The sequence below is a fragment of the Notamacropus eugenii genome, chromosome 6 (genome assembly GCF_028372415.1).
Source record: "Notamacropus eugenii isolate mMacEug1 chromosome 6, mMacEug1.pri_v2, whole genome shotgun sequence".
Classification (NCBI taxonomy): Eukaryota; Metazoa; Chordata; class Mammalia; order Diprotodontia; family Macropodidae; genus Notamacropus; species Notamacropus eugenii.
The window spans coordinates 327,343,261-327,357,683 of record NC_092877.1 but is presented as its reverse complement, the minus strand read 5'-3'; the positions used below and the strand labels follow the sequence as shown (position 1 = coordinate 327,357,683).

Here is a 14,423-nt window from a genome sequence, read left to right as displayed (position 1 = left end):
TTCAGAACATCATTCTTGAGAGCTTCTCACGCTCATTCAGCTAACTGTCCCTGGAGAATATGAGTCTGCAGACCTTACCTCTCCTTTATCTGAACCCTCAAAACATGTAAGATTCACACTAGGTGGTGTCATGATTTACTGTCTTCTATTAGAAATTCTCTAGCTCCCTGCTGGGGCCTGAGTTGTGCCCATTCATGATTCATCCTGTGGAGGAGCAGAAGGAAATAATAGAAGAAAACAAAACAAATAAACAAACCAAAAAAAGAAAAGAATCCCTGCTACACCTGCAATGCAATTCAATTCAATAAAAGTTTATGAGGTGTAGAGTTATGTGGGTATACACATATGGGCATATACACAGTGTTGTTGCCAGAAAAGCACTTTATAAAATCTATAAAGCACAATATCAGGGTGAGGTATTGTTATGGTTAAGTAAGTGAATGCTGGATGAGAGTTTACTGGATATGTATGTTTATAAATATGAAATAGCCTTTATTTAAATCAATTTCAGTATTTGTCTTTTCATATCAAACAGAAAGTATTTGTTATACAACTCTAGGTAGTAATATTTTATGGAAAGCATACATATACTTTGTAGCAGGTAATAAAAGAAGTAACAACTGAAGGAATATGATGTCAATAAATCCTAAATACTAGAATTAGAATGCTATGTAAACATAGGATTGCTTATGGCATTTCATAGTTTCCCTATATTTGCATGAGATTAACTTTTTAAAAAACATTATTCTAGTCTATGTCCATACTAAAATGGTAATATGGTCGATTTTTCCTCTGTGGTAATAAGTCTATTAAATTTCTTTCTTAAATAGGTAATAATGGCAAAATCATTTTGCCAAACATCTGAGTCTGGGTGAATGTGGTTTAGGATTTTTTTTTCTTATGGATGGGGGAAAGATCCAGACTTGGTCTTTCATTGCTGTAGTGAACTCACAGTAACTTTCTCAGGATCATATGCAAATATGAGTCAGAGACAAAACTTAAATCCACATATTCCTGATTGTGAGGTCATGTCTCTATCCACTATGCCATGCTGCCCCCCAAAAACAAGTTGTGTTACACACACACACATACACATACACATACACATACACACACACACACACACACACACACACACACACACACACATACACACTTTCATTGGGCCCTGACTTAAAAGAGTGTTTTCAACTATTTAGGCAGGCTATTTCTAAGGATGACATAAATGAATACACGTATGCAGATACAAAATGAAATTCATCACATGAGGATAGAAGAGGCCTCAGCTGATACCTCCATTGGAATCACAAAATGAATAACAGTTCATTTTGATACTTCTCAATGAATCTATGATCCATGTGACCAGCACCATTTTAGCTCTGACCAATCACTGAGTACTTATTAAGTGGACAGATTTTCCCACATGCTTATCTGTGATTCCTATACATTCTCCTAAATTCTTAATGGAATAGTAAGAGGGCTGAGACTCTGCCCTGATTCACTAGCTAGCAGAAGGAAGCAATTATCCCAGCACTCTCTCTGTCTACCATTATCTCTGATAACACAATGATCACCTCCAACAGGGCACTTCCACTTCTTTGAATAAAATTAGACCTCTCTGTACTTCAAGGTTCCATTATTTTATCAGTAGCTCCATCAATGGGTATCAAAACCCTTCAAGTCCCTAGCTAAAAGCCTTCATTAGCTACTATAGCAAAAGGAACACTATAAAATGTGTCATCTACTGGCAATCAGCTAATAATCTTCTCTGCACTAGAACAGATTGGTCCTCCTCAGATCACAGCCACACAGTGGACCCCTGGGCTAATCCCCACAGTCCTTCCAGCCTTGGAAGCTTAGAGCTTGAACTACAATTGGTATTAACTCCAAAAAGTCATGGTCACATCCACAATGAACTGTTGACAACGCTTAGCAAAAGGAAGAATTCAATATAAAGGAGATGGGGGGGGAGGGCGGGAAGTATGATGAACAAAGTCCATAGATTATGACCTCTTCCAATTCTTATTTAGAAGAGGTAGCAAATTCTAATAAATTCACATTTAGTGGTATAATAGGTAAACAAATAAAACTCACACCCACTATGTTTTGCATGCCCAGTACCTACCAGGGTGCCCAGCACCTAGTTGGTACTGAAAAAATACTTATTGAATGACTAATTAGAAGAGGATGTTCTACAAAGCACAGACTAAACACCCTAAATCCAAGTACCTTAAAAAAAATCTTCAAATCATCCAAAACCCACTGCTAACAATCATCCATTTTGTGAGTTCAGAATTATAACCAATTACTTGTGCTTGTATAGAGCATCTTAAGGTTAAACAAAATTTTCCTCACAAAACCTCTAAGAAATATGTACAGTTATTGTCTCTATTTTACAAATGAGGACTCTGAAGTACAGAAGAGTTAAGTGAGTTGCACTGCTCCTCAGGGGACACTAGGATTTAACTCTGGGTTTTCTGACTCTGGGCTCATTCTTCTTCCCCTGGTGCCTTGCTGGATTAGTTCTTCTATCCAACACATAAGTATTTCATCTTTGCATGTGGAGGCCAATTTTGGGTCAGTGCCTAAATCTTCTGGCAACATTTCAAGGTCACAGAAAGTGGAAAAACGTTCATTATGAAATCTCTCATTCATCATCACTGTGTGGCTTCACTAAATCCTAGAGGGCACCTCTTCTAGACTCTGTGTTCCTTCAAATTTGGAAATGAAAACATATCAGTCAGTGATAGGTTGATAGGTAGTAGATTGAAGTCCATGACAAGTTTAAACATCTGGTCCAGCAGTGCTCAAAGTGTCCATGAATTCTAGGGGTCCAGAGTCCACAAGGTCAAAACTATTTAGGGCAGTTAGTTGGTGCAGCAGATAGAATTCAGGTCCTGGAGTCAGGAAGACCTGAATTCAAATCCAGCCCCAGACACTTCCTAGCTATGTGACCGTGGACAAGTCACTTAACCACCATTTGTCTCAGTTTCCTCATCTGTAAAATAGAAATAATAACAGGACCTACTTTCCAGGGCTGTTGTAAAGATCAAATGACATAATAATTGCAAAGTTCTTAGTACAGTTCCTGGCACATAGTAAGCACTACATAAATGTTAATTATTATCATCATCATGATTTTCATAACCATACTAAGACACTATTTGTCTATTAAATGCCCTCCCCCTTTCCAACTACATATCTGTGTGAGGCTGAATTTTCTTCATATATTTCAATCAAAACAACACATCACAACAGATAGAGAGTAGAAGTGGACAGGAGAATCCATCTGCTCTTGTATTAAGCCAGACATTAAAGAAATTTGCAAAAATATGTAAAACAATGCTACTTTCCTCACTAATTTTCTTCACTTTGGAAAATATCCTTATTTTTCACATAAATGTTATTTGTTAACATGTCGTTGAGTTTATTGTTATACTAAATAAATTTATAAGTATTTTTAAAGTTTATCGGTTTTGACATGGTAAAAACCAAGATAGAACTCACATAAATACAAAGTCTGTAGAGTCCTCATTAACTTTTAAGAGTATCAAGGTAGTTCTGAGATCAAAAAGTTTGAGAACTGCTGATCATCTGTGTTTCTCTTGCCCCATCTCCCCACAATTTCTACACTGTTGATAAAACTTCAGTCACTTTTCTCTAAGCCCAAAAGGAGCCTCTCCCTGCCCCCTCCATCACAGAGATTAAGGGATTAAAATGCATCCTGTTCAAAACATGCAATGCCTTATTAGAAAGAAGATTAACCTACTGTCAGAGATAAAGGTGCTCCTTCCCCTTCCCCTTCTCCCCTTCCCCTCCTCCCCACTGTCATCTGGACCCGAGAGTACAAGAGAGTTACAAGCTGGGGGGGGGGGGGGGGGTAAGGGGAGGGGGGCATGTGGAACAGAGGGCACTAAGTAATATATCATTTTTCTTAGACAACATATAAAATAATAATTATTATTATTATATTAATATATTAATTATATTAATTATTAATATATTAAATTATTATATTTATTATATATAATAAAATAATAAACAGAATAAACATTTCTAATGAGATAACTGCAGGTTAATGTTATAGATGGGCCCCAATCACTCCGAAGTCACAAGCCTGATTCTCAGTAATCACACTGAGTGGAATCATCTGCGTAGCTTAAAGCTGCCTCATGTCCTAAGCCCCTGAAACACTGTACCATATGGTCATGATAACAGGATCATAACCTTAGGGGGCAGGGAGAAAAGTACTAGATTTAGTATCAGTGAGTCTAGGTTCAAATTCCCAGTTCTCTCTCTTACTCCCATGAGACCTTGGGAAAGTTTCTTCTCCTATTTTTACTGTAAAATGAATAAGGTCAGAGGAAATTCTAAGGTGCTGTCAAGCTTTAAATCTGTGATCCTGTTTTAACACTTGGCTAGAACAAGTAGCTCTTTTTAAGCCAAGTGGCAAGATATGGGGTCCTTAGGTCCCCATGTTTCTCTTCTCTGCCACTTTAGGGAGGTTAGACAAAAAGGACAAGCACGACCATTCTGGACTGCCAGTTAAAGTTAGGCTCTCTGCCCTTGCATGTATATATACTCTAGTTAGCCCCTCACCTCCTGATAGTCAAGGCAAAACTGGTTACCTAAAAGAGCTGGGTAACGTGTTGTGTAATACCATGTCTGCTGATAGACACCGGGAGTGGAAACTGGGTAAAAAGTAGACGTTTTCTTTGGCACTTTTCTCCATCCTTGAGAAGTGGGTCCAACTCCTGGCTCCAACCTAAGTTTTCTGATCCAAGGGGCCTGTAGGGCCATGATTTTCATTAAGATTTTTCTTCCTTTCCTCAGTTCAGTCCTACTTTCTCTTTTTTTGTTGGATGGCCCAGGGGCTGACTGTTCTCTTTGGTTCAGCTCTGGATATCCCTGCTCCCTCTCCACTGCCAAACCATTAAAATCTCTCAACTCCAAATCTCTATCTTCTTATAGCACCAATCTAAACTAAGTTTCTTCAACCAATCTGAATATTCTACCTGTAAAACTACTTTGATTTATCAAAAGGACTTTTCACATTTAATCTGAAGTCTTTGATTGGTTGGTTGATTGAGATTTGTTCTCAGTTCCTTAATGGACTAACATCTTATCACTTATAAGTAGAATGGGGGTAACTTTATTGATTTACCAAGTTGACATCAGCTGCTGGGCAGGCAATAAGGACTTCCAAGTCTTTAATCACCTATACTCAAGAACTCGGGTCCTCAATCACCTTTGTCAATTACCTACTCTCCTCTGTTTCCCTCTCTCACTATTCATATAAATACATGTATATTTACATATATACATAAAGACTGATATCTATCTATACCTATATACAGTTCTATATAGACTGGCTTCCATGCATCTGACACACCACTAACCAAATCTTAGTTCTGAGATGTCAAATCTGTGTGTTAAACTCATATTACTACATATAAAATTCAATAATAGAAATGTCCATTTCCTTTTACAAAAGGCGGAGGGTAGGGAGAAGCAGTCTGCTGGAAGTCTTACTTCCTGGCATGTTGTTGACTTCTGAAGCTTCTTCACAAATCTGAATGGCAGCTATGGAATTTCTGAAGCTCAGCAGACAGAGGTAGGGAGGCTAGGTGGCCTTCCAGGGTCCCTTTCCCATAGTATTCATGTTTACTTTCTGAGTAACCTTTTTAATATTGAGGGTCCATGAAAGAGTTTTTCTAGGAGCACTGACCACAAGGGGATACCCCTCAGTGAACTTTTTCTTTCTGTCTCTGATCATCAGCTCTCCTCCATGTAAGTCCCTCCCAAACTATGTGTTTGACCAATGATTACACATCTTCCCTAATAAAGAAATTGTATTTATCTCACCTATGAGTAGCTCACTCACTTATTAAGAATGCCCAAAGAATTTTTGCAGAAACAGCACTAGCCTAGGAAACAGGACAGCAAATTCTATCACTTTAGCTGGGCTTATCACATCACCTCTTAGGCTCTGGTTTCCTCATCTCCAAAATGGGAGCAATAATAGCTGGGCTTCCAACCTCACAAAGATACAATGGGGATCAAAATAAGATATTATAAGTGTGATTCAAAAGCTGCAGTGCCCTACAGAAAAATGTATGTCATCAGATTTTTAAAGGGTCTAACACTCTATTTCTCTACACATGTCCACCTCCCAAATTTCTTTTCTCTTTCATTATAGGTGTGTTTTGTGAACCTGGATGTCTCCAAAGAAGAGTGCAGCAATGAGCACCTGCGACAGGTAATAAGTCAGTGTTACCACTACATTCCATAAGCTCTCACAACCCAGGAGCATCCCAACATTATTTGCTTCCTTTTACTTTCTATAAGGGCTGCAGATTCCAGAAGACTTTTGAGGGAAATGATGACCACAACCAAGTTCCTCTTTTCCCATCAGGCAGGCATATGTTCATTTTGATTTGTCTGAGCAAGTAGTGCCCTATGGCCTCTCCAGTTTCTAAATCTGTGTCTGTCTCCTTTATGCAGTCCCTGGTAGCATAAATCTGGCACCTCAGAATAATTGATCTTTCACCTGCCTTGTGATATGCTCACTGGGTATAAAAATATTTGTTGGTCATGATATAAATTAAATCTCTAAAATAAGGCCTATTTGAAGGGGATAAAATACATACATGCACGCACACACACACACACACACACACACACATACACACACACCATGTATAAGCATACACTAATAAATATTTCCTGTTCAGAGCTGGGTTTTTTTTTAATTTACTCCATATGTAGATCAATAAAGTAACCAGGAAATTATCAGTTCTCCACAGCTGGCAATACTGTTGCCACAAAGAATATAAGCTGACATTTTAACTCATCGCAACAATACTGCCTCACTAGAGTTTGGGTAGAATGCCAGAAATGAGCAAAATTTTGTTTTACTTTCTTTCCTCTTCTGTACCTTCTGGTCAAAATGTTCTTGAAAATGCCCACTGTCATGAGCAAAAGGCAGACAGCAAGAGGGCCTGGATACCTAGACCAGATGATGCCCCTGGACAGTTTCCTCAGGATGGCCATAGTGTATTGCCATACAGCTCCTTTCTTCTAGCAAACTCTGTTAGTCATTGACATGGTGGTAATAAAGCCCATTTTCATGTGGCATCATATTAGTTAACAAAGGATAATGCAACATGGCAAGTTTCCAGTGCACTGCGAGCACCAGGGACAATCAATGGAGGCACATGCAAAGGACATGGAAGCATTTTATGCAGAAGCAAAAAGGAAAGGATGCTACTTTGCATGGATATTTCAAATCTCATGCTTTGGAATCTCAAGCCAATGTACTGGCAAAAGCTTTCTCCTAATGCTTTTGAACATCTGCAACTTTTCTGTCCTTCTGCTTAAGGTGATCTATTTACCACTTACCTTAGGCTATTAGAAACCATTAAATCTATAACCATAGTTTAATTGTCTAACTTCCAGTGTTTTGCCAATTTCTCATGACTCTTACATATCCTTCATTAGGGAAAGTTCCTATCTTTGTCCAGGGCACTATCATTTTTCTAGTCAAACAAGTTCACAACTCTGTGAGCATCACGGACTCCTCCCTTTAACTCACCACACATATTCAGTCAGTTATCAAGTCTTGTTCTTTCTGGATACTATATCTTTTGCCTCCATCTCTTTTTCTTCCCATAACCACTACCATGTTTCAGCCCCTTATCACCTCTCACTCAGACTCCTGCAGTAGCTTTAATTGGTCCTCCTGCCTCAAGACTTGCTAATCCATCCATCATAGAGCAGTCAAAGTGATTTTCAGTTAACTCCAATGGCTCCCTAGGTTCAAATCTGAACTCCTCAGTTTAACATTTAAAGATTTTTACAATTGGACTCTAACCCATCTTTCCATCCTTATTACCCTCCTTCACCAGTTGGTCATTGCTGCCCCTCATTCATGACACCTCCTCTCCCATTCCCATGCCTCTGCACTTTTTGTCCATCATGCTTGCCATACACTCACCTTCTCACTTTCAGCTCTTGAAATTGCTGATTTACTTTGGGATTCATCTCAAGTGCTAACTTCTCCATGACTACATTTCTGGTTCCTTTCAGCCTGTGCTTCCACCTTGACAGTTGTCTTCTCTGATTAACTTGTGTGTGTGTGTGTGTGTGTGTGTGTGTGTGTGTTCTCGTCTATTAGAATGTAAGACCTTTGATAGTAGAAACTTCCACTGTTGTCTTTGGAGCCCTAGGATCTAGCACACTACCTCAAACATAGTAGGCACTCAACAAATCCGTGTTGATTGAGTGGTTAATTGAAAAGGCTAGGAGAGTTTGGTCTTAATGGTATCATGATGAGAAACAAATCAGGCAATTTCTTTTTTTCCCAACATAAGAAGGTTATTGACTATTCTCTCAGAAAAAAATATCCATTCTTCATTTCTAGCAACTAGTTTTACATAAAAAATCAGACACAAACTGCTTTAGTAATCAAATACAAATTGCCACCTAGCCAGCTAAGTACTATCATGGGGAAGAACACTAGACTCGGGAATCAGAAAGATCTGAATTCAAAGTGAATCTCAGACACTTTCTACCTATGTAGGAAGATATTCTCACCTCAGTTTCATCATCTGTCAAATGAGGACAGTAATCTCCTACCTAAAAGGATTATTGTGAGGATCAAATGAGATTACATATGTACCATAATTTACAAATCTTAAGAGTATTATATAAATGCTATCCATCTATCTATCTATCATTATTTTTATAAAACAAGGCCCTTTCATAACATGGACATTCTATTTAAAAAACAATAATATTTGAACTGGAAAAAGGTTATAAAGGGCAGCATTACAGTGATGTGTTCTAATTTCTCCAGTTTTATAGTTAGAGGTATACATATTATATATATATGTACATATATACACACATACATGTATACATTATACATATATACACACACATACATATATACATATGCATACACTTAAATATACTTATATAACTGTAAGTCTAACTGGAATGCCCAGGTTTCAATTCAAAGCTATTTCTACTTCTTCCAAATTCAGTAAAAAGAATGTTTTTATGCTTATTTGTGGATAAATGACTTTTTACAAATAAAGCAGCTTTGAGACCTTGGGATGGGGGAAAAGGAACACAATTTAACTGAAAGCATTTTGGTTGAATTTGTTTTGAAATTGGTTGAATAAGTCATCGCATGAATGCCTTCATTTAAATAACTGAAATGCTGTTAATCTGAACTAACTTAAGATTCTCACTCTGCAGAAGCTGGTCAACGTGTCACCAGATCTCCCAAAGCTTATCAATTCTATGAATGTCCAACAACCAAAGGAAAATGAAATTGTCCTTCTGAGTGGATTATCTTCAGGAAATCTCCATGCTGATTTTGAAGTTTCTAAGGTAAGAATGATAAAATCATCTTAATGGGGAAGGAAGGAGGTGGAATCTTCTTCAGAGACAAAGGTGCTTTTTGCAGATTAAACCTAAAATCTTATAAAACCTTATCCCAATTCCTCTAACATGAACCTAAACAGGCATTTCAGAGCAGAACCAAAACTACTAAAGTTCATTTTTGAAAACTAACAGGCTTAAACACAAAAGCAGATCACAAGGGAAATTACTTTAGATGTTGAGATCAAAGAAGTTTTATCTGTCTTACAGAATAATGTTCATTTGTATTCATCCTGTATAGGGTTGCCAGGGGTCTGGTTGTGCTATAAAACATCATTAATATCCTCCACTTTTTTAGAGGAAGAACCTTAAACAAAGCCAAAATGTAATGTGATTTACTTGAGTCCATGCAGAAAGTTATTGATAGGTCAATCTAATATCCCAGCAACCTCTGGTTGTCAGCAGTTAAATACCAGAGGAAGATGAAGAGGGGGGAAAGGGAAATGAGGAGAATCAAAGGAGGCATAATCCTATGAAATTATAAATGATACAAGTGTTTTCTGAGTTGAGTCTTGGTACCTTAATATATCAGAGAAAAGTCAATCATTGGTGGCTTTGTTTTATTTTTACACATGCAAACCTTCAAAATTAATATTTTTAAATCTATGGTTAATTAGTAGATTTCCCCATTGAGTCTCAGATTTTTGTTCAACTCAGAAAGATTAGGTACCATCTCACATTTAAATTAACTTAAAATGTTGGAAGGATAACCTTGAGGATCACATTCGATGGAAATCTGCTATAAAACATTTCAAATTGGTAGAACTGGATCCCAGGATTTACACTGCTAATTGGTGAAGATTTAGGGCTCAGAGAAGCCTAGAATCATAGAATTAGAAGTGATCTTAGATGTCATTTAACCCAATCCCAATTTTGACACAATAATACTGTGTATAACATCCCCAAGATGGTCATCCAGACTCTATAAACATTGCAAGTGATGATGGATATGCTATTTTAGCTGTCCTAATCTCAGCTGTTCTAGAATCCCTAGCTTGCTTTAAAGCTCAACTCCAGCAGCGCCACCTTCTACAGAAGGCCTATCCCAAGCTTTCACCTCACTCCTCCTCTTCATTTGCTAGTGCTGTCCCTCACCAGAAATTACTGTACATTTATTTTGCTGGTACTTTATATTACTTTTTGGTGTATGTGTTGCTTCTTCATCCTACTTCCAGCAGAATGTGAGCTTCCTGAGGGCAGTGATTGCCTCTTTTTTTTAAAAAAAAAAGTCTTTTTTGTCATTTTAGGCCATTTTTAGTTTTTGTATAGGACAGATAAGTGATGCAGTGGATAGAGCACTGGGCCTGGAGTCAGAAAGACTTACCTTCCTGAGTTCAAATCCAGCCTCAGATATTTTCCAGCTGTGTGACTCTGGGCAAGCCACTCAACCCTATTTACCTCAGTTTCTTCAGCTATAAAATGGGCTGGTGAAGGAAATGGCAAACCACTCCAGTATCTTTGCCAAGAAAACCCCAAATGGGGTCATAAAGAATCAAGACAGGACTGAAACACAACTACAAGAAGTCTTCTGTAGAGTCTAGCAAAATGTCTGCCACACAACAGGTGTTTAATAAATGTTTGTTCATTTAATAACATTACTGCTATAAAATACAGTGATTCTACATCTAACAGGAAAAGTTGAAGCATTTTATCATCAGATAAAGAGCAATCTCAGATCAGACAAGAAAGCAACAATAGTAGGGCTTAATGGAAAGTGATACTGTAAGAGCATTTCTGACCTCTGAGTCCCATTATTTGTGTAAGGTCTTTGAGTTTCAGGCCCAGAATTGAATTCCCACCTCCACCCCACTCCCATAATGAAGTAATTTAAAAAAAACTATAAACATCTAACTCTCCAGGGTGTAATATTAACCAGAGAATGTTACTCAACTTAACAGTAAGATTTCAGGTGATACGACTATTATTTCCAGTGTCAAATGAATTTAGAAAAGTTGAAAGTTGTTTTGAAGTTACTCATTACCACAAAAGTTTTCACAACCCTAGTGTGGATATCCTATATTTAATTAATGTAAGTTCAGTAAAAAAAAAAAAAAAAAAAAAAGATTTTTAAAACAAGTTTCCATCAAATAAACTCATTTGATGGAGAATGTAATTTCCTTTCATACAAACAGAAATGCTTAAAGTACTGCTCAAAGTCAAGTTGACCCTTGTAACCATATGGGCTGCTCAGGAAACGAGTAATGGAACTCATTTACATGGGGAACAGAATATACCTCGTCTTGATGAGCTCATCAGCTTTTACCCAGCTTTAGTGGTATGCAGTTTTGTCAGGAGATAGATGTCACTTAAGGAAATCCACCAAAGGATAAGCTTGTTACAAGGAGGAACTAATGTATTTGACTTTGAAAATTAAAATCTTCGAAATGATTGAAATTCTCAAAAGATTTTAAAATGTCATGCAACCCAAAGTGGTAATGATAGGGCTTAGTATAGGGCTGACAAAGTCAAACTCAGAATAATAGACGTTTCAAAAACCCTGAACTCCAATTTGAACAAACCAAAATTGCAAAACTGCCCCCCCCAAAAAAGATAGCACATCTGTGTCTCCAGAAAGGTCTTAAAATTATTTTTTTCTTTCCTCTATATTTCTCATTTCCAGAGGAGTTCTCATTTATGTGGGAAAAAAATAAGTACGTTGATAGGGCCAGCCCCAGGCAAAATTATGCAGTAGGCAAAAGTTGTCTTCTTTGATTCCTTCCCACTGCTTTTTTTTTTGAGAGCTCTGCCCTCTTCTTCCTAAACCCCATGTCCCTGACCTGATTCTCAATTTTTTCATGTTTTAGCCCCCTTAATGTTTATGGTTTCTCCCAGTTGCATTATATCTAAGCTGAGTGTTTAAATTCCAGATGTCTTCTACTCCTTTCCTTATGTACAAAGATAGCTTGATATAACTAATTGGCTCCAAGAAAACATCATGTTAGGAAAAATAATAATACAGCTGCCTGTTAGGAACATTTGATCAAAGAAGAAGCAACATGATGTGATGGACAAAGTGCTAGAGTTTGAAGCCAGAGCTGTTAGGACACCTCAGTTCAAATCCTCATTCATGTCACTCCATTTGCAGTCATGGATTGGTCACAAACTCTTTGGGTCTCCATTTCTCACCTGTAAAATGGGCAGCAGAAGGTGGGGGAGTGGGGTGGACTAGATAATATCTAAGGCCATCTCAGCTCTAAACCTAAGAACATTTGTTCTCAGTGGGACCGTGAGATTTTTGTGAAATTAGTCAGGTTTGGTTACAACACAGTAACAAAATTATTGCAAAGTGACATTGATTAGTAAACCCTGGACACAATGAGGAGTACTGTGTTCCATTCTGCATGCCACATTTTAAGAAAAACATCAATAAACTGCAGTGTCCAGAAAAGCACAACCAAGAAGGTAAAGGGCCATGAGATAATTCCATGTCATTTGAAGGAATTGGGAAGTTTTGCCTAGAGATGAGACATGAGAAGTGTTTTGGAGTATTTGAAGAATTATCCCATGAAAGAGGGGTTAGTTGGGGTTTTTCTCCTGCTTGGCACCAAATCATAGCACTGGGAATGATGGGTACATGATACAGAGAAGCAAAAGCAGGCTTGAGATAAGGAAAGCTTCCTAACAATATCCACAGATGGAAGAGTAGGATGGACTCTCCGGATAGGTAATAGGGGAAGGTCTTCAAACAAATGCCAGATGACCACTTACTGAGAATAATAATAAAAAAGATAATATAACAATAATAATACCATTTATGGAGCACTTTACAGAAAATCACTTTACAGATGCTTTCCCATTTGATCCTCACAACAACACAATGTAGTACACACTACTGTTATCTCTATTTTTACAGATAAGGAAACTGAGACTGAGAGAACTTAACTTGCCCAGGGTCAGTTTCTGAGGCAGGATTTGAATTCGGTCTTTTCTGACCCCAAGACCAGCATACTACATACTATGCCCCCTACCTTCCTCTGTACATGACAGAGGTTAAACAAGTCACCAAAGGAAAGAAGATGGAAGGAATTTGATCCACACTTGGAGACTGTATAGTATCCACAAAACCAGTCAAAATTCCTTAATCCAAAATTGCTATCTTTGTCCTGCCATAAGGAATTAGAGGATGTGTGTTCAACTCCCAGCTCTGGTCTTTGCCACCTCCATGACACTGAGCATTTCACTGAACCTTGATGAACCTCCATTTTCTTGCTGGCAAAATGAGAGCATTGTTCTGGCTGACCTCTAAGACTCCACCCAACTAAATCTATGATTCTGTGACCCTGTGATCAGAACAGAGTTCATGCATTATGTGATGTATATTATAGGAAAAGATTAATTCTAACTTTGATTCTAGTGATACATTTAATTATCCATAGTGACTTCCATATCCATGAAGAGAAAACAGAAGTCAGTTCAAAAATTTTAGGATAATTAGGGATCATTTGTTGGTAGGCTACACTTGAACTGGTACTTGCCTAATGAAAAAAAGATATGCTACAGACATTTCTTTTCTAATTAAATACAGCAAACATTAATTATGTGCCAACTAATGAATTGGATTAGTGGCCATTTTGGGCATATTTAGGGTCAATGAAAACTCTTCTCTTTTTTCAAAAGATTCTTGATTTTTTAATTATCCACAGATTACATGGCATTGTGTTTACAGACTAATAATACAATACTGATGGGAATTCATTCTCTAGAAGTATTTACTTACATGGGAGATTTCTCTGAAGACTTCCTTTTCATTCTTAGATCATTAATGAATCAAAAGTAACTTCTCTTTATCCTTTTTATTTTTCATCTTTGAGAGAACCTCAGTACTCATTTGAAAAATTCCAACTGACACGCAAGAGTCCCATGACAAACAGATGCTGACATTGAGTAGGCATGGCTCCACAACTATAGGTACCTATCTTTAATTAAGGAGAGTTTGATTGAAAAGTAAAAGGTTAGTAAAAGATTACTGGTCA

General features: G+C 37.5%; 1 protein-coding gene across 3 annotated transcripts in view; it reads left to right on the top strand.

Annotated features, from left to right (window-relative positions):
* The window catches only part of SPHKAP (SPHK1 interactor, AKAP domain containing), a 170,715-nt gene that overhangs the window by 131,561 nt on the left and 24,731 nt on the right, over positions 1-14,423 (top strand). For all 3 annotated transcript variants that reach the window (XM_072618079.1, XM_072618077.1, XM_072618078.1), the window contains exons 4-5: positions 6,200-6,259; positions 9,265-9,399. In XM_072618079.1, coding sequence (XP_072474180.1) covers positions 6,200-6,259; positions 9,265-9,399 — 195 coding nt within the window. The remainder of the gene's footprint in view (positions 1-6,199; positions 6,260-9,264; positions 9,400-14,423) is intronic.